This window comes from Corythoichthys intestinalis, chromosome 15, assembly GCF_030265065.1.
Source record: "Corythoichthys intestinalis isolate RoL2023-P3 chromosome 15, ASM3026506v1, whole genome shotgun sequence".
Lineage (NCBI taxonomy): Eukaryota > Metazoa > Chordata > Actinopteri > Syngnathiformes > Syngnathidae > Corythoichthys > Corythoichthys intestinalis.
Genome location: NC_080409.1, coordinates 17,130,154 through 17,150,321, shown reverse-complemented (window position 1 = coordinate 17,150,321; position 20,168 = coordinate 17,130,154). Strand labels below are relative to the sequence as shown.

At 38.8% G+C, this 20,168-nt stretch overlaps 2 protein-coding genes across 8 annotated transcripts in view; one reads left to right on the top strand and one right to left on the bottom strand.

Annotated features, from left to right (window-relative positions):
* Positions 1–14: 14 nt before the first annotated feature.
* Positions 15–17,938, top strand: LOC130930777 (galectin-8-like). The gene is made up of 8 exons (XM_057858890.1): positions 15–306; positions 1,951–2,039; positions 8,051–8,261; positions 8,465–8,584; positions 8,659–8,685; positions 15,919–16,007; positions 16,230–16,395; positions 16,469–17,938. Exons 1-8 carry the CDS (start codon positions 268–270, stop codon positions 16,616–16,618), a joined length of 891 nt encoding a protein of 296 aa, XP_057714873.1. The 5' UTR covers positions 15–267; the 3' UTR covers positions 16,619–17,938.
* The window catches only part of zdhhc14 (zinc finger DHHC-type palmitoyltransferase 14), a 61,372-nt gene continuing 55,656 nt past the window's right edge, over positions 14,453–20,168 (bottom strand). For 2 of the 7 annotated variants that reach the window (XM_057858883.1, XM_057858884.1), the window contains exon 10: positions 17,301–18,490. In XM_057858883.1, coding sequence (XP_057714866.1) covers positions 18,020–18,490 — 471 coding nt within the window. In that variant the 3' untranslated portion in view covers positions 17,301–18,019. Of the gene's footprint in view, positions 15,448–16,788; positions 18,491–20,168 lie in introns of those variants that run through there. The other 5 variants (XM_057858885.1, XM_057858889.1, XM_057858887.1 and 2 more) reach the window with 5 other exon arrangements.

Here is a 20,168-nt window from a genome sequence, read left to right as displayed (position 1 = left end):
CGGGCAGGCTTTATGTTTCCGTCAAATCATGTGATGGCACTTTAACCCTTGTTTACTCAAAGTAAATGCAGCCTCTGTTGTCTTAAAGAGGACTTTGTAGTCACATGTCAATTTGCGCATGCGTGCCTGCAGAGGCTCGCACGGTGACAATTTGCACTTCCTGAGCGATCGCTAGATCAAGATGATGGACGATATTTAAACAAATAACCAACTCGCTCTGTTGTTTTGTCGCGAAGCTGTTGTTTTTAGACCGACACAGGAGGCTCGATGTCGGTGGCAAACGCGAAGCTTAGCGTCCTGAAGCCGGTGAGCTGCTGTTGCTATAATTCTTACTAATATTTTCTGTAGCCTATTATGTTTTATGAAGTCCCAGTCTCGATTCTTTGCTATAGGTGGTCAATTTCTGCTTGACCCTTTGTAGAGCCAGTAACTATTTTTTGGTAATTCAAAACAAAACGTAACTCATAAAGACCTGGCATCTACATAGAGGACATCACATTTTGGGTCATGTAGGCCACAATATGAGCATTTGGTATGTACAAAACATGACCCAAAATGTAATATACATATATGTGGACGTCAGGACAAATATAATTAATTTTCTTATTAACCATTATTGTATTTTTTAATAAAATTACATAATCATCAATCAACAGAAACGAAAAACAGGAATATGCCTTAGTTACGCCCCCAATAACACTCTAAAGTTGATTTTATCATAGTATTTAACTCATTGCATGATAAAAATAACGGTCCAATTCATTTAAACTGGAAGGACTGGCTGTGAATGCTCATCCTTCAGTTCCATTGACGGAACTAGACGTCCAATGAGGCATGTGCCGGTATGAAATTCTGGCGGTATGATAACCTTAAGCAAAAATATCACGGTTTCACGGTATAGCAATTACAGCTCTAAAATGTGTAACTTGAGATATCTGGGTAAAAAACTCCCCCCCCCCCCCCCCCCATTGAACAGGATTTCCCCCCCCCAAAACATATTAGCAAATTGGAACATAAGCATTATGTTAAGGTAAAATAAATTGGGGGAAAAAAAAAACCTAAATAAAATTAAAATAAATGCAGTCCTTTAGGTGAGCGTAAACCCACAGCCACAGCTTAACATTATTATCATCAGAACAAAAATAATTGAATTATTTTCCATAAAAAGCATGTATGACATACGAATGTATGACTCGTATCATGTTTACATTATATACACACTCTCTTTCTCAACACAGACCACCGCTAAACACACTAAACATGCTGGAGTTAATTCTCGTAGTTGGTGGGAAACGTTCATGATGGTGTTTACTAACCTTTAATTTTGTATAAATGCGAAATCATATTGGAGGTATTGCCTCCTCAGCACCCACCCTCCGCAAACATGTTTTGCATGTCGGTTGGCCCTCCTCCTCTAAGCTGCGGCCGTCTGTAACTTTCCTGGAGCCGAAGTATTCCCATACCAGCGATTTCGTTTTCTTCGATGGGGGTAAAAAGTTCAGGAGTTTCACCTCCTCCAGCCATCGTGTAGCACAGGTGACTCACTGACACTGAGCAACAAACAGTGGGGGAGGGTTGAGCCTTTCAGCTGTAGGGGAGGGATTTCTCCCTGCATTTATGGTACATAAAAAATAGCTAATACCTCAGGGACGGTATGACGTAAAATTTTGGCGGTTTTGAAACAGTGACGTTTACAAACCACGGTGTGCCCTGAAACCGGTTATCGGCACATGCCTACGTCCAATACATTTTGACTGGGATCATTCACTATCAACCCCCCTAGTCAAAATGGATTGGACCTCTCCCGCCGTCATTGGCAGCTAGTGAGTTAAATGAGTACCTAAAAGGTTAAAGATGCTCTGTATAAGACTGTTGTTACTAATAAAGCAATGTGGATCTTGTTATTCAATCTTAAGTGGTCTAACCTTAAACTTAATCTCTCTACGTCAGGTGATCCCATATACAGGCTCTATACCTGGAGGCCTGCAACCTGGAGAGATTATCGTCATTCAGGGCACTGTACCCTCAAATGCTGACAGGTGAGCTGCGATAAAAGCCACTACATTATGACGCTTAGTAGACAAGTGCAATATCCATAATTTTTGATTTACAGAAAGAGTTTAAATATAGCAATACTATGTTCATTAGTGATTGTAGTTTTCAATAACAATAAACTTGAGTTGAGTAGGAAGGGCAAATAATGAAAAAATGGTTGTCAGTAATGTGCTGGTGCAAATGACAACTCCATAATGAAATTTAAAAAAAAATGCTCCCCTATAACTCTTCAAAACTAAGGTGCTGGATTTCAGGAGGAAGAGGGGAGGACAACCCCCACCCTCTTCTAATCGAACTGTATTTGGTAGATAGGGTCAGTGACTTTAGGATTCTGGGAACGTACATGTCACAGGACCTAACATGAGGCAAAAACACCACTGCCTTTATGAAAAAGGCACAGTAGCGCCTGTACACTGCAAATTTATAACATCTTAAGCAAATTATTTTCCTTAAATCTATAGTCAAATGATTTTCTCCATCTTGTTTTGTGTGATAAAGACTAGTTAACAGATTAATGCGTCAGATTATTCCACTTACTTTAAGTAAATATTACTATTTGTTCTTATTAAACCCATACATATAAAAGTTGGAGATTTTTCACCTAAATCAAGAAAAAAAAACTGCCTTCAAATAATGTTTTACATATTCTTGAATGAAGAATATTTCTGACAAGATAAGATTGAATATACTAATTTATTGCTTAAATTAAGTTTGTCAAGCTTATTTTCAACTATCTAATTTTCTTATTCCAAGAAATCTGAGTAAAATATATGTGAAGCACTGGCAGATAATTTCACTTATTTCTAGTAGATTTACACTGAAAATAAGGGAATTTGCTTAGTCTTAAAGGGATCCGCGGATAGAAAAACTTGTAGTTCTTAAAAGATAAATGTTATTATGAGTTAAAATAATTTGATATTGAAACCCCTCTTGATGTTTTTGTTTTTATACAATTTGTAAAATTAGTTTAACTAGTAGGTCGCCATTGATGTCGACGCTGCAGGGCGGTGACGTCACATGGTTACGCTGCCGGGTTTCCAGAGTATGACTCTAGCGGCATAAACATGTCATCTGTTCAACCCTTTCAATTTGAACCCGAGAGGAAGATTAATGAGCATGACAGCACTGTCGATATTTCACAAAATAAAGAGCAAAAGCAAAATTAAAAGGAAAGACTGAGATGAGAGTAGGGAAAAAAAAAACAGTATTTTGCCAAAATGTGCTACGCCGGCAAAATGTGCTACAAGAGGCGAATTTGACAGCCAAAGTACTACTGTGCGCATTCAGCTTGTTTTGTTTAGATGCATACAGACAGATCATATAAGATGCCTTAAGAAAATACTTAAATGTAGTAATATCAAATAATGTGGTTTAATTATGCCACGTGACTAACATGGTCAACAGATGAACAATCTGCTTTAAAGCCACCACAAGAAAACACAATGTTTAAAAGTATGAGCAGGAAACACATGCAAAAAGTATTTTGAGCCAATGAAAAGGTAATAAAAGACTCAATAAAAAAACACAGATAGTATGAGGGGCCGTACAAGACATTTTTCATTCTGTACATATATATGTTCACTCTTACGCACACATATATTCTCCTCTCACATACATATATATTCACTCTTACACACATATATTCTCCTCTCACATACATATATTCACTCTCACACTCATACATTCTCCTCTCGCATACACATACTGTATATTCTCCTCTCACATCCATACATTCTCCTCTCATATACATATAAATTTTACTCATACACATACATACATACATAAATTCTCCTCTCACAACATATATTTTCATTCTCACACACACGACACATTGACTAGCTTCAAACTTTAATAGCTGTGAGGTCTTTTGACCTTATGACCCCAAACCAGTGCAGGGTTGAAGTACTTTACTTGGAGATCAAGGCATACCACTTAGTTTTCCAATTTATCTATTCATAATGTTTTTATGATTTAAAAAAAAATATTTATTAACTTCAAACTTCAATATCTCCTAGACCATTTGACTTTTTGACCCAAAATCAGTGCAGGGTAGAAGTACTCTTCTTTTAGGTTGGAGCACACCTCTTAGTTTTCCAATTTAGCTCTATTCATTCATTTATTTTTTGACTATATTTTCACTTGAATAGCTAATTGGTCTTGTGACCTTTTTAATCATTATCAGTGTGCATTCATAGAACTCTCCTTGCTGTTTGTGGAACATATTTTTCATCATTAAGACAGCTAGACATTTTCCATTTGTTGCTGTAAATCATAGCACAAATAAAGGATGATCTGTCAATACTTGACACAATTATAGAAAGTGCATGCTTGATTTTACAATAGTGTCTTAATTAGTCAGGCAGCCATAAACGTTGATCTCTGGCGGGGTTCGAACCCGAGTAGTCCGAGCCACAGACAACCGATTATACCACTGGACTATTTTTCCAAATGACGTCAAAGCCATGATTTTTTTTTTATCTAACTGAAAAGAAATTGCGGCTGGCTTGACCACGAAATCAGAAAACGCGGCTCAGTTCACCGCAGTGTTTCCATTGCCGGGAGTTCCAGTTGCCAAAATGTTGGTGCGTCTGATATCACAATTACTGCCGTGACGATCCTCCAGTTTGGGCACGTGTCACGTTAGCTCCCGCTTGGACTGCTAAAAGGATTTGGGAGTTGCTAGGTCGGAAAATTTCTGTCATCTCACTTTCAATCGCATTATTATGAGTGACGTTGGGTGCAGCTGATCCTGTCCTCTGCCGCTTGAGACAGGATGACAAAGATGTGACCGTTTCAGAGGTCGACAAAATATTTCGTAATAGCCCAACTGCTTGACGAAGTGCTCGCGTCTCCTCTTCCATGTTGACGGCCTCAACAGAAATTGCTTCAGCTTCTCAGCCAATCAGAGCTAGCCAATCAGAGCTGCCTTCCATTTCCACTATAGTTTCACTCACACATACCGGTACATACAGTGGGGAGAACAAGTATTTGATACACAGCCAATGGGAAAACCCATTGGCAGTGTATCAAATACTTGTTCTCCCCACTGTATATTCTCCCCTCACACAGATATATATTCACTCTTATACCGATATATTCTTCTCTCATTTACATATATTTTCTTTCTACATACATACACACACACACAGAGTGAAAATGTATGCACGTGAGAGTAAAAATGTATGAATATAAGAGTGAAAATATATGACTATGAGAGTGAAAATGAATGTGAAAGTAAAAATGTATGAATGTGAGAGTGAAAATGTGTGAATGTGAAAGTAAAAATGTATGAAAGTGAGAGTGAAAATATATAAATGTGAGAGGAGAATATATATGAATGTGAGAGAAGAATATATGTGTGTGAAAGTGAATATATATGTCTGTGTAAGGAGAATGTATGTGTGTGAGAGGGCCAGAATGAAAAATGCCCCTCATAGTAACCCGGTAGTATTCATCGAGTGACAGTGACGATCTACGTCATCACCCCGAGCGTCCATAAAACATGGCGCCCTCCGTAGGTCAAAACATGTACTAAATATTAGAGATTTTTAAATCAATATTTTATGTGTTTATAATATATTTTAGTAAAAGAGAACAATTGTGGCTTTTTAGAGCCTACAGGTCTTTAAGTCCTAGGTTCCCTTCAAGGAAGGGTGTTTTTGCAGTGTACTTTTTCAGGTCATTGAGAAAGGTCAACGTGTCTCAGGATCTGCTGTAGTCGAGCTACATGTAGTTGCTCTCCAGAGAGCATCTTGACTAGAGATTGACAGATACTGTATGGGTTTTTCAGGACTGATCCCGATTATTAGAAGTCAGAGGGGCCAATAACTGATTTTTGGAGCCGATATTCATTTGCAGTAAAAGTGTAAAACTTGGCCTTAAAAATTGAATAATACAAACACTGAACCTCATTGAAATGCCTAAAGCATGATTATTGAATCACACAAATAGAAAATAATAGCTGTAGAATGGCCTGGATTTCCTAGACTCAGAGACATCTCTTATGAAATTGAATAAAAGGTTAAATAAATAGCTACCTAAAATTTTTCCACAGAAAAGAAAGCCCTCATGACCTCATCTAAATATGCTTGAGCAAGATACTAAACCCTACGTTGCTGCTGATGCTGCGTCACCAGTAGGTAGATGAGGATATAGTGTGAAGCGCTTTAAGGGACTTAAAAAGGTGGAATGGCGCAAGACAAGTGTAACTCCATTTACCATTACAATTTAACCAATCAATTACGGCGTGGATACTAGTGCAGGAGACAGCAGGAAGGAGAGGCGTGGCTGCATCTGAGCCGAAATAACCCAGTTTTAAATGGATGTTTTTCATAACGGCTAATGAGATTAAAAAAAGGTTGATACTGATTTTCGTCAAATTTCCAAATATCGGTGTTGATAATCGGCCCGGCCGCTAATCGGTCTATCTGTAATCTTGACCCAAAATATTTTAGTGTGGTTTAGGAGCAGACTTTAGGCTGCAAGAAGGCTGTGGAAAGAGTCAGGAAATCGGCACAGAGCATCATAGGAGTGTAGTTGTCCTCTATCCGAGACCTACAACAGCAGGTGTCTGCGTAGGCCACAAGCATCGCCTGTGACATTTCGTGTGTTCTCCCTGTTACCCTCTGGGAAGAGGTACAGGTCTATCAAAGCCCGTACTTCCAGAATTATGAACACTTTCTTCCACAGTGCAATTTGGGTACTGAACACACAGTACCAGTTATCATTATATTATGTTCAGTTATTGCATACTGTGCAATATAAATGTATTACACTCTATTGTTGATATGTTGCCCTCTCTACTGCGCATGCATACACTTACGGGCTCCCTTTTTAATAAATTTTACAATTAATTTTGAATTTCATTTGCTTTACTTAATTTCAATTTTAGTTTACACTTGTATTCAGGTGCACTGTAAGTCACACACAGCAGGGGATGCTGAGGAAGTTTTTTTTTTAGTTTTTCCCATCCTAAGACAGGCGTTTCAGTCCAAATTTGTCATACTCGTGTGTTTTCTCCATACAAGGCATGCACAATGGCAGTGCACGCGCATGCTGGATAGTCTATGTAGTACTACTAGGCTACTACAAAGACAGCGTTCTAGTTCACCTACAGTGTTTGTTGGAGTTTATGTATTGGAAATGAAAGCGCCTGTTTATTATAATGCAAATCCTCGCAGCTAGACGGTGCAATGACACCCGAACACATTTGAAAACTAAAAGGGCCAATAAGCCTTTGTTTAACGCCCTCTTTTCCCAACACTAAAATAAATTGCACACGAATATCCAACAGTGCTCTGCACGGCGGCAGCTCAACAGCAACAACAAACAATAATATGGCTTCAATGCAAGCATGTCTTACCTATTTGAAGAAACCAAAGGACAATCATCTTAATTTTCAACCTCGAATTTAATTTTGGAAAATTTAGCATTTTTTTGTAAAGAAAAAATTGTTAATTCGTTTTTGTGCCATGTTAACGCCTCCTCTGTCAACAGTTCACTTTTCCGTTCCAATAGCGCCTTATTCAATGTGACCCGGTAGCAAGCAAGGTTTTAGTTGTATATATAGGTGGTGTTATTAACAAAAAAACTTTTTCAACATATATATTTAATCCCCAAAGTTAAATGCGCTATTGTTTCAATATGATTTCTTTTTTTATTTATTAAAACAAAACAAAACAAAACAAAACAAAACGTACCAAAACTTTTTTTCTCCCCAACACCAGGGAGTGCTGCAGCACCCTCAGCACCCCACTTGACGCGCCACTGCTTGTATTTTCTTTCCTTTAACCTTTGCGCCACCAGAGTTGTCTTCAAATCTCAGTGTACATTGTGTATTATGACAATAAAGACATTCAATTCAATTCAGTATGTTCCACAAAATATAACTAGGCGAATTCATGATTATTGAACCTCAAATTGGTTTACGGTCTCTACTTCCTGTGCAAAGTGTTTGCCTCAATGTGTAATGCCTTCTCATGCATGATCTTTTGAGGTTTCAGATTGACCTGTCCTGCGGTGGCAGTACCAGGCCGCCCTCTGACGTGGCCTTGCACTTTAGCGCTTGTTTCATGGGATCGCCCTGCGTACGATGCAACTCCATGTTACAGGAAGGCTGGGGCCAAGAGGAAACGCTGCAGCAGCTGCCCTATAAACGCGGGGCCCCGTTCGAAACAATCATCATGGTGAAAGAGGATGCCTTCAAGGTTAGAAATGCCAGAGAAAAGGGAAGATTCAGTATCTTGTGTGCTAAAGAGAAGCCAAAAATGTAGTGGAATATTTAAATTTGAATAGGACATGTATGTAGTTAAATCACTTTAACTGTCAGGATTTTGTGCTAGGCTAATTGCTTGTTTCTTTGTGCAGATAATTTCCCATCTTTAAAACAGCTTTATTTTTTAACCAACAGGTGGCAGTAAATGGAGCTCACCTCTTGGAATACAAACATAGAATTCCACTAAATAGGATCAACACATTTTCTGTTTCTGGGAAGGTCCAAGTGCAGGCTATAGGCGTCGTACCAAACTCTGTAAGCCCTGTCTTGTTCTCACATTGCTTCAATTTGCCTTCACCGTGACTCAAGTTGTTTTTTTGCCCTCTTAGGCAGTATACTCAGAGTCTGGTGACTTGGTAAGTTTCTCCCTTCTATAGTCATTTTGTCTAACTATAAGGGGTGTAACGGTACACAAAAATCTCGGTTCGGTACGTACCTCAGTTTTGAGGTTACGGTTCGGTTCATTTTCGGTACAGTAAAAAAACAAAATGCAAAATATAAATGTGCTAGTTGTTAATTACACACTTTTGTGCTTTCAACAATAGGACCATTAGCCTATACAAAGCTAGAATTCTGCTCAAAAAGTAGCGGGTATTTAAAGATAATCCAACAACAATTTGCCTTTCAGACCCCGCGTATTGGTCAGCTTACTTTCTGAAAGAAAGAAGAAGAAGTCCTGTGCTCAAGAGAAAAGCAATCCCAATGACAAAGATTTTAACATGTATTTTACAAATGAAATGCCTCAATGAAACATTTTTTTTTCTTATGAACAGTTTTCAAAAGCTTTATTGGTGGATTTTCTCAAGTTAAAGCGCTACACAGAAATTAATAAATTTAATTGTGTAAGCAGGATGTGTGTATTACTCTTATTATTTGATTACAGGTGTTTTAGCTCATTTCAATTTATTTTATTTAAATGGGCTATTATTTATTTTGTTATGTGTTTATATTTTACAAATGTGATGTAGTATTCATTTATATTGTATGTTTTATGTTGTATAACTTTAGTTCCTATGTGAATATTAGTTCCTACTTGTTTTGTTGTTGTAGGAAGGTTTTGTATTTAACACGGGGCCGTGTTGGTTACAGACCCTACTCACCAACGTCAAAGAATGACGTGTCGCTGTATCCGGCCGCCATATTGTCCGTCATTGTTTATCCGTATTCTCAATGGTTTCAATTTGTCGTGCAATTTATAGAGCAATTCATGGAAGCCCCGCTGTAAACTCATTGGCGTTATGGGGAAAAGCTTCAGTCTATCCATTCGCCAGATCCATATTTGATGCCTAAATCGATATTTTTCGACCCGCTGTCTTCGCCCTCTCTGCCTGACATCTGCTACCCTGATATCTACAACTATCTTGTCCACACAAAATCAGCCTATTCTCACGAAAGTTTGAAAAACTTTAAGAGCAGCACTCTAAGCAACATTACCCAGTGTGACCCTTTACTTCCAATTTTCTAAAATGGCGACAATCAATAAAAAAAAAAAGTTGACTGCGATGGCCGACGCTTCAAGGATAGGTGGATATTGGACTATTTCAACAACTGTGTCTGCCTCATTTGCAAAGAGACAGTCGCTGTTTCCAAAGAGTTCGATGTGACGCGATAATGATATTACCGAACAAGACACGCTGACATGTACGACAAGATACGCAGCGAGAAATTATAGCATCTTGAAGCTAGTTTAATTTCACAGCAGCAGTATTTCGCAAGAGCCCGAGTGTCAAAAGAGAATGCCACAAAGATGAGACTGTTGAAATTATGAATTTAAAAAAATAATAAAGCAAATGTGACACCGAAGGGCTTGCTAAAATTTGTTTAAATATATTGTTCTATGTAAATCAGCCAAGGTAGCCCCCCGCATTTTTACCACACTAAATCTTGCCCCATTTGCAAAAGGTTTGGACACACCTGTTTAACTGATGATCCGTAGACGAGGCCAGCTTCTTTCATTTGGTGCCAGCTAAATATTATTCAAAATGTAATGATGGTGGAAGAAATAAGCATCTTGAATTTGAAACTGTATGTTGTCGGCAATTAGCCTAGCAATGATCTTAATTGTGGTTGTCAGCCCAAAACCCTCCAGATATATATTAAATGCATCTTACCAGATATAAAATGACTACTACATAATCTGCGGTAATCGTTTGGAGCCCAGTTTTCTCGTCGAATTGCAGCAGTCCATCTCGCTCTCCTCTCCGGGTCTCTCGGAATACGGTAGAACTTCAAGTCTCTCCGTCTCTCCGTTATTGCAACCAACCGCCACACACGCCTTCACCATTTTGATTTTTAATGCTAACGAGCAGAAAAACACACCATAATAGGAGGAATTTACGTAGCGGTAATGCGTCAACACGACGAGTTGACGGACAATATGGCGCGGAGGCGTGGTTGTGACGTCATGTGAGTAGGGTCTATTTTTATAGCAGAGAAGACAGCAGTAAATCAACAAAGACAAGTCAACTGTGTCCTGATCTACCTCTCAAGAGATCTGACGGACTCAAAAAGTAGGTTACGATTGCATATTAGTTTGAAAATCGACCGGTGTAGGTGCACTATCCTATTCCCTTCACTATCCACTCGCGGGGGCCTGCGCTTGTCAGTGACGTTCCTTATTCTTGCTATATGATTATACAACTTTAACATTTGTTAATAATACGCTCTGTGTGTAGTATCATCCATCGCTTTTCCTTTTTAAATGGGCATTTTTAAGCGAACGCAAGAAGTAACAACGGGAACATTTTTAAACAGGAATTTCACGGGAGAGCATTTCGACTCTTCGGCCAATCATATAGCGAGAGTGAGTGGATAGTGAGGGGAAGAGGATAGTGAACCTACACCGGATCCACCTTATTATTACACGAGTGACTTCCGGCCCGATCCTAGCCAGTAGTATTGACGCAGGCGTTTCGTGTCAAATAATAAACTCCGCCGTTCTTTTCGCGTGCGTCGCGTTGAGCTGCTTCTGGGACGCATCTAACACGCGGCTGCACTGCGACTGGTGTGAATTGGCTGACTGACTCTATTGCCCGCGTTTCACTAAGTTCTCGCGGCGGCTGCGTTGTCGCGCCGTTGACGCTTCTGGGTTATATACTGTCCTACCGTGTTGGTCCTCATTATAGTAGAGAAGACGGAGTAAATATAATCTACACAAAGAAACTGTAACCCGATCGACTAACAGCCTCGAAAAGTAAGGGTTATATTACGTCAGAAACTCGTTCGGTACGCGTCCGTTCCGAACCGATTACCATGTACCGAAACGGTTCAATACTATTGCATGTACCGTTACACCCTTACTAACTATGCTCACATTTTCCGACAATATTTGAAGCTCAGAATTGTAAAAAGTGTAAATGAAAAAACACTTATCCTACAAAAAAAAAAAATAGAGCTATAATTTCTAGAATGTTTAACTTCATTACATTTAAATTAGGGCTGTCAAACGATTAAAATTTTTAATCGAGTTAATTACAGCTAAAAAATTAATCGTAATTAATCTCATTTCAAACCATCTATAAAATATGCCATATTTTTCTGTAAATTGTTGGAATGGAAAGATAAGACACAAGATGGATATATGCATTCAACATACGGTACATAAGTACTGTATATGTTTATTATAACAATAAATCAACAAGATGGCATTAACATTATTAACATTCTATTAAAGCGATCCATGGATAGAAAGATTTGTAGTTCTTAAAAGATAAATGTTAGTACAAGTTATAGAAATTTTATATTAAAACTAGGGCTGTCAAAATTATCGCGTTAACGCGCGGTAATTAATTTTTTAAATTAATCACGTTAAAATATTTGACGCAATTAACGCACATGTCCCGCTCAGAAAGTATTCTGCCTTTTGGTAAGTTTTACAGCAAGACTTTTTGTGCTGTCCTACAGTGAACTCTTGTGGTCGCTTTGCGACATGGTTTATTGTTTTCTTTCAAGTTCATTATGGCTGCACGACGTCTCGGGCTGATAATGTTGTGCTTATATGATCCTTGGACAAGATTTGTCCGTAAGTATGGTTGTTGTAAAGAATGTACATATGTTAGTAAGCGAAATGTTATATTTTTTGTATGAGACGCTTTTTGTTTATGTTTAGTGAACCTGTATAGCGTGCTAAGCTAACGTTGTTGCTAATGCAATGCTTGTGTACTTTTTTTTTTTGTAGTTTTACGACGGTCTAAAGAGGACAATGGTTTGAGGCCATTTTATTAATAAATCAGATGAAAAAGGAAGAAGTCTTAATTATTAAGGCGTCGTTCACTAGCTGTCTAGCTTTGGAAAAAGTAGACGCTTCGGAGTGAGGACAGCATAGACAGATTTAAATGACAGTAGAGTGAAATGCCCACTACAGTCCTTTTGTACCGTATGTTGAATGTATATATCCATCTTGTGTCTTATCTTTCCATTCAAACAATTTATTTTACAGAATATATATATAATTTACAGAAAAATATGGCATATTTTATAGATGGTTTGAATTGCCATTAATTGCGATTAATTACGATTAATTAATTTTTAAGCTGTAATTAACTCGATTAAAAATTTTAATCATTTGACAGCCCTAATTAAAACCCCTCTTAATGTTTTCGTTTTAATAAAATTTGTAAAATTTTCAATCAAAAAGTTAACTAGTAGCCGGCCATTTTTGATTTCAATAATTACACAATGCTCATGGGTGCCTAAGCCCATAAAATTTGTCGCACCCAAGCGCCAGCAGAGGGCGACAAAACTCCAAAAAACACAAGTAACAAGTTGGCACTGCACTGTGCTGTCATTTTAATCTGTTTGAGCGGGGCATGTGCGGTAATTGCGTCAAATATTTTAACGTGATTATTTTAAAAAATTCATTACCGCCCGTTAACGCGATAATTTTGACAGCCCTTATTTAAATGCATGCTACACTCGAGCAAGCTGATAATGCTGCATAAGCATCTATGTGATACACTTCATAGACAATAAGCACAGTCATGTCCAGTTTCTTAGAAGGCTTCATTCTTAATTTTACGTTGACAATCATTTCTTTTCAATGTAGTCCTTTCCATTTTTCTTCCGGTTGAATGGACACAAAGTGTTCACCGTAGCAGTTATTTTTTCGCCACGGATCACCACTTAATATAGATGCATAAGTGTAATGGCCGTTTGCACATTACTTTTGTCCATGAACAGTTGTAGGGACGATACACTGATCTGGACCGACACATTAATTACTTAAAGGAGCCATTTGTAAGATTGGTGGCCAAAAATGGTACTGCAGCCATGATCAAAATATTAACGTGCCAAAGCCCCTTCCCCTTTGGGCTGCGAGAAAGCATTTTGGAATAGAGACTCAAGCTACATGATCATATCAATGTTGCATTTCAATCAGGAAACACTGGGACTGGAAACTACGTTAACGTTAGCAATGATCAAGTGAACATGCAGTATGTGTAGTGTACTACATTCAAAATAAAATGAGTGCACGCTAATCTTCAAACGGGAGGGTTTCAAATTCCAATAAATCAGCATTTTAGTGAGGTAGGTTAACACAAAAGAGAGTTAAAACTAAACAAACAAACAAAAAAAACTGAGTTACGAACACAGGTTAGTTTTTTTGCCATGACGCGAGGGGAACTACTGTACTTTTCTCAACATGTTAGCACACCGGCGAGTGAATATTAATAATGAATGTGTCTGAATTTGCCATAACTCCAATGAGATTCGGGGCAAGTTTTTTTTTCTTCTTTAACCCCCCATTGTTAGACGACATTGTTAATTCTTTACGTAGCCTACAGAGCTCTGGCAAACTGGACAAAGAACTGATCTCATAATTGGCTGATTAGTGGAAACAAAACAATAACAACCAAGACTTGCTGAGTATTGGCTTTTCGAATCTCCGCTTCAACATTGAAAACAGTGAAAACATGTTTAATATGTATTGAAATTTTGGGCCATTTAATGAATCATTGAAGTGCAATTCTTGCATTAAGTTAATGATCTAATCAAATTGATCAAAACGCAAAACATCGCTCAGCATTTTCATCTTTTAGATTAACGTTTTCATTCCAAAAATGTTTGAAATGTTTCATCAAAAAAAAATTCTATGTCACATGTTGTTTTAGGTCAAAGTTATGCGTCAAATGTGTACAACTCATATTAACTCCATCAAAGACACTGAATCATGGCATACTCATTATTATCGACAAATATCGTATACACTGTTGGCCATAAGTTTGGAACCCCTGCAATTCTGTCAGATAATGCTCAATTTCTCCCAGAAAATGATTGCCATTACAAATGATTTGGTAGTAATATCTTCATTTATCTTGCTTGCAATGAAAAAACACAAGAGAACGGGGGGGGAAAAAAAAAAAATCATTTTACACAAAACTCAATGGGCTGGACAAAAGTATTGGCACCCTCAGCCTAATACTCGGTAGCACAACCTTTAGACAAAATAACTGCGAACAACCGCTTCCGGTATCCATCAATGAGTTTCTTACAATGCTCCACTCCAGTGCCAGAGGTAGCAAAGCAACCCCAAAACATCAGGGAACCTCCGCCATGTTTGACTGTGGGGACCGTGTTCTTTTCTTTGAAGGCCTCGTTTTTTTCCTGTAAACTGTATGTTGATGCCTTTTCCCAAAAAGCTCTACTTTTGTCTCATCTGACCAGAGAACATTCTTCCAAAACGTTTTTGGCTTTCTCAGGTAAGTGTTGGCAAACTCCAGCCTGGCTTTTTTATGTACCTGTATCAGAAGTGGGGTCTTCCTGGGTATCCTACAATAGAGTCCCTTTTCATTCAGACGCCGATGGATAGTACGGGTTGACACTGTTGTATCCTCGGACTGCGGGACAGCTTGAACTTGGTTGAATGTTAGTCGAGGTTCTTTATCCACCATACGCAGTCTTTTGTTGAAATCTCTCGTCAATTTTCTTTGCTGTCCACATCTAGGGAGGTTTGCCACAGTGCCATGGGCTTTAACTTATTGATGACACTGCGCACCGTAGACACAGGAACATTCAGGTCTTTGGAGATGGACTTGTAGCCTTGAGATTACCCATGCTTTGTCACAATTTTGCTTCTCAAGTCCTCAGACAGTTCTTTGGTCTTCTTTCTTTTCTCCATGCTTAATGTGGTACACACAAGGACAAAGGACAGGGGTTGAGTCAACTTTAATCCATTTTAACTGGCTGCAAATGTGATTTAGTTATTGCCACCACCTGTTATGTGCCACAGGTAAGTAATAGGTACTGTTATTTACACAAATTAGAGAAGCATCACTTGATTTTTCAAAGGGTGCCAATACTTTTGTCCGGCCCATTTTTGGAGTTTTGTGTAAAATGATAATGATTTAATATTTTTTCCCGTTGTCTTTTGTATTTTTTCATTGCATTTTCATTTCATTATTACCAAAGCATTTGTAGTTGCAATCATTTTCTGGGACAAATTGAGCATTATCTGACAGAATTGCAGGAGTGCCAATATTTTTGGCCAGCAGTGTAGTTGTCCAAATGATCAATATTGTATTATGAAATTTGGCGATTTACACCCATACCATGTACTCATGTGCGATAAAATGTTGTCCTACTGCCCTTAGAGCCTCCCATACAAAGGCAGTATACTAAAAGGTCTGAGCCCAGGACAACACCTTACCATCAAAGGACAGATCTGCATGTATCCTCACAGGTAACTCACTTCTTTGTGTTTGTCACGGAACGTGTAAGCTCACTGTCTAAGACTTCTGAGTGGGGTTTTCCATTGCTCTGTGGTGGTTCAGATCAGGGTATGTTGTAACTGTTAGCCAAATGTGGGCATGTGAAGCCCTTTATGATTAATGCCTATGGTAAATAAATGTGATTTGACTTCTGTTGCCCAGTTGAGCAAAATTGTCCCGTAAATGTCTTGCAGTATTACAGTGAACCTCTGCAACAGCAGGACGAAGAGCATCGCCCTTCACCTGAATGCTCGCATGAAATCCAGCACATTCATACGAAACTCATACTTAAATGAGTGCTGGGGTCAAGACGAGCGGGAGTTGGTCTTTTACCCTTTTTCTCCTGGAGAGTATTTTGAGGTAAACTCGTCCATTTATATTATTTAATTAACAAAGGGATTTTAGTTGAGTTTTTATTTTGTTTTTGTTTCAGATTCTCCTCCTCTGTCAGGCACATCAGTTCAAGCTTGCGGTGAACGGCTTGCACTTGTTTGAATTCAAACACCGGGTTCAGGACCTGAGCACCATTGACCAGCTGGAGATAATGGGAGACCTCGAGCTGATGGACGTCAAACTGTGGTGATTAAGACAGCTGCTTTCCTTGGATTTTTGCCCTCCAAAAAACCCATATATTTCTAGCCTTTGTGCTAATGGGACTCCATTGCTTTGTTTTATTATTGACATTGCGTAGTTTCTTTTCACCAGTACGTCAGAATGTTAAAAAAGTGCATTGCACATCTCCAACACTAACTTTGCATCATGCCTTTTCTCATTCAAGAACTGTATACAGTATCTTTTGTTTCTACTAGCCAGTACAGTAAAAAAGAAAACAATGTTATTGAAAGCATTACTTTCTTTAGCTTGTACTGCAGCATCAGTGGAAAGACTGATTACACTGCAAAGATAAATGAAAGCCAACCAGCATTACTCTTCAGTAATCATTTCAGCAAGAAACAAGTGAATCCTTCTAAAGGTTGATATCACATACCAAGTGGAATTGCCACTGTCCAGAGTGTTCCTATACAGTATGTGCATTTTTGTATCTTGTGTGAAAACGTTCTACAAAAGGGGTGTTCATTACATAGCAAAGACGTGGCCATGAATAATTATCTTATTTTTCATATATGTAATTTGACAAGAAAATGCATTAAATCTTATTGGCAAATAAATTATAACAAATGTATGGGACTTTTTCCACAATTAACACTGCGAAAGCTACGGTGTTTGGCAAAGTGTTTGTCAAAATGCACTTTACTTGTACAGCCACCAGGGGACAGACAAGACCTGGAAACTAATCGAAGATAGCTGTTGCATTGAAAATAGGAATGGCAACTGACCATTGTGGCCAGTGCACATGTAAGGAAACGCAAAATACAATTTGGCATCTGATAAAAAGTACTTGATTTATTTATATCCACAGGAAATATATTTTTCAATAACCTCGGTACAATACAACTGTCATATTTTCCCCAACATAAAAAAGTAGGATGATATGCAGTAGGGTGACATCAACCATTGCAACTGCTGAGATTGTACATGGAAAAAAGGCAGAAAAAAAATACTTTCCAATCAGCAACAGGCATACAGGTGAAAATCTGTCTGATGGGAAGAAAAAACCCTAGCAAAAATGACATGACTTTTGACCAAAAAGGTCAAGAACCATTTAAAATGGATACATTTTTTTGCTTGAGATGTTTGAGATTTAATGAACACCTTTCTGAAAAGGAATCCCTTGTGCACAACAGTGGAAAAGAAGAGATTTCCCTATCAAGTTCAAAGGGGGCGAGAGAAACATGTCTGCACAGTAGAAGGGTTTGGCAAGATGTTGGCTGGGGACAACTGCTCTTGCTTGGGTTCTGTTCAGGTCCCTTTTCAGCAGCTGAGTTCCAAACATGGCATTGTAGGAAACCCAAGCGAGTGCTCCCTTCTCAGAAAGTGGCACGTTTTCAGGGCTGGATGCACTTGTTCTCATTGAGTGTTTGCATCAGACAGAGCTGAGCTTCACGAGTCCTCTGACTGAGTCCTCGTGTAGCGAGTCCTGGCTGGCTGGATTGTAGAATCCGGCCTGCACGGTGTGGCTGTGACCCATGGGGCTGCTGCAAGGAAGCATACCTGGGGGTGAGGGCAGGTCCTCTGGTGTGAGAAAGTGGTGGTGTGCAACCTGATCTTGAAGCGGACGACTGTGGTTATGTGAGTGACCGTGTGAATGAATTGGCAGCATGTCGGTGGACTCCTGGCAGCTGAGGCTGGGCGTGGAAGTAGGAGGCGTGGGTTGCCCGAGGGGCAGCGAAGTGCAAGGCCCACCCAGCCCGAGTGAGGGGCGGCCCGGGAGGGATCCTCCGTTTTCTGGGGAAGTTGTCATGATGACTGGCTCGGTGGTCTGCTGCTGGAGGAGAGGCGTGGCAGCGGCCTGTAAAACGAATTTAGTGCTCTGAATGCACTGGTCTTGGTCACACTGAAGGCAGACAACAGAAGATGGAGAAGGAGCGGCCGAAGGAGACACCAGGAGTGTGAAAGAGAAGTAAGAAGGAATAGGTGATTGGAGAGAGGGAAGACAAAGAACAAGACTTTAATACCCACATTAGTATACTGCACACCACGAAAAAGCTCAAGTGGGTAAAGTTGAGAAGTCAGTTGCTACCGATTGTACGCCCCACCAAGAGTCGAGTATGAAAACCAAGGGCATGAGTATGAAAACCAAGGGCATGACAAATATCGCATTAGTGTTGACTAAGCTTGCAAGAGTTGGAAAACTCAGTCGAATTTTTCAGGTAAATTTTAATGGGATATTACATGGGAGGATTTTGACAAAAAATGACAATATAGAAACTTTCTGAAAGAATTACCGTAATTTTCGGTATATAAGGCGCACATGACTATAATCCGCCACCCACCAAATACTGTATGACACAAAAACGCAATGGACTATAACCCGCAGCAGTCCTCACTGCATGATGGGATATTTACACCAAAAGATATTAAGCGGTAACACTTTATTTGACAGCAGCATCATGAGACTGTCATAAGACCAAATGAACCACTATGAACACTTCATTGCTTCAAGAAGCTTTATTTGGCCATCACTGCTCCCTTGGGGGAGACAGTCAACCTCAGCTGCCACCTGGGGTCAACACTGTTGTCGTCCAACATGCCTCCTAGCATGCACTGCAGCGCTAAAGATGTAAATAACAATCAAAATTCATGTTCTGTGCTAATTATTTCTTCAGTTACAGTTCTAGGTTCATTAATTGCTTGTTATGGTATTTGTAACACTTTATTTGACAGTAGCGCCATAAGACTGTCATAAGACCATCATAACTATGAAATGACACAGCCATGAGCATTTATGAATATTTATGACAGATGTCATTTTGTGTCATCTGGAAAATTATCTTACTTTTGAATGAAAGTAAAAGGTCTGAGGTGGACATGACTTAATTTGCCGGATTACACTTAATGACATCTGTCATCAGCATTCACTAATGCCCATGATAGTGTCATAATCTTATGGCAGTCTTATGACGCCGCTGTCAAATAAAGTGTTACCTAAATCAACAAATAGGCCGCACTGAATTACAAACCGCAGGATTCAAAATGCGGGGGAAAAAGTAGCGGCTTCGAAAATTACGGAATCATACTTTATAAAAATAATAAATGCTATGGAAAGATATTATGCTCAAGTAAACACATTTTTTGAAGGCAAACATCAAGTGAATTTTTTTGTGGGCCATAAGCAGACATGCATTAAAAATAGGTAATTCCCCTTGCTCAAATGCACGGGCATCATCTTACCTTTACTACTTTATCCCACTCCATTCCAGCGGCAGCATATTTAATGTCCATTTGTAACTCTAATTTTGGCTTGTAATGCAGAACAAAACGAGAAAAGTAAGACCAAGCTTAGCCTAGCTTCAAAACTGGAGAACTTCTAAGTGTAGGTATCACTGTAAATCTGTATGTCTTAGTTAAGATTACACTAAAATACTTAAAAAAAAATTTTTTTTAAAAATTAAAAAAATTTTTTTTTTTTTTTAAAACCAAATATAAAATCCCTATTTAGAGCCAACCTGTAAACTTGTTGCCTAAATTTGCACAGAAAATTTCCAATTTAAAAATTCCCAGAATTCTCCAAC

Excerpts from the sequence above, each read along its gene's own strand:
- LOC130930777 (XM_057858890.1), top strand. The coding sequence starts at position 268 with ATGTCGGTGGCAAACGCGAAGCTTAGCGTCCTGAAGCCG. Across the intron at positions 2,040-8,050 it reads GTACCCTCAAATGCTGACAG|GTTTCAGATTGACCTGTCCT; the intron begins GTGAGCTGCGAT and ends TGATCTTTTGAG. Across the intron at positions 16,008-16,229 it reads ATCTGCATGTATCCTCACAG|TATTACAGTGAACCTCTGCA; the intron begins GTAACTCACTTC and ends AATGTCTTGCAG.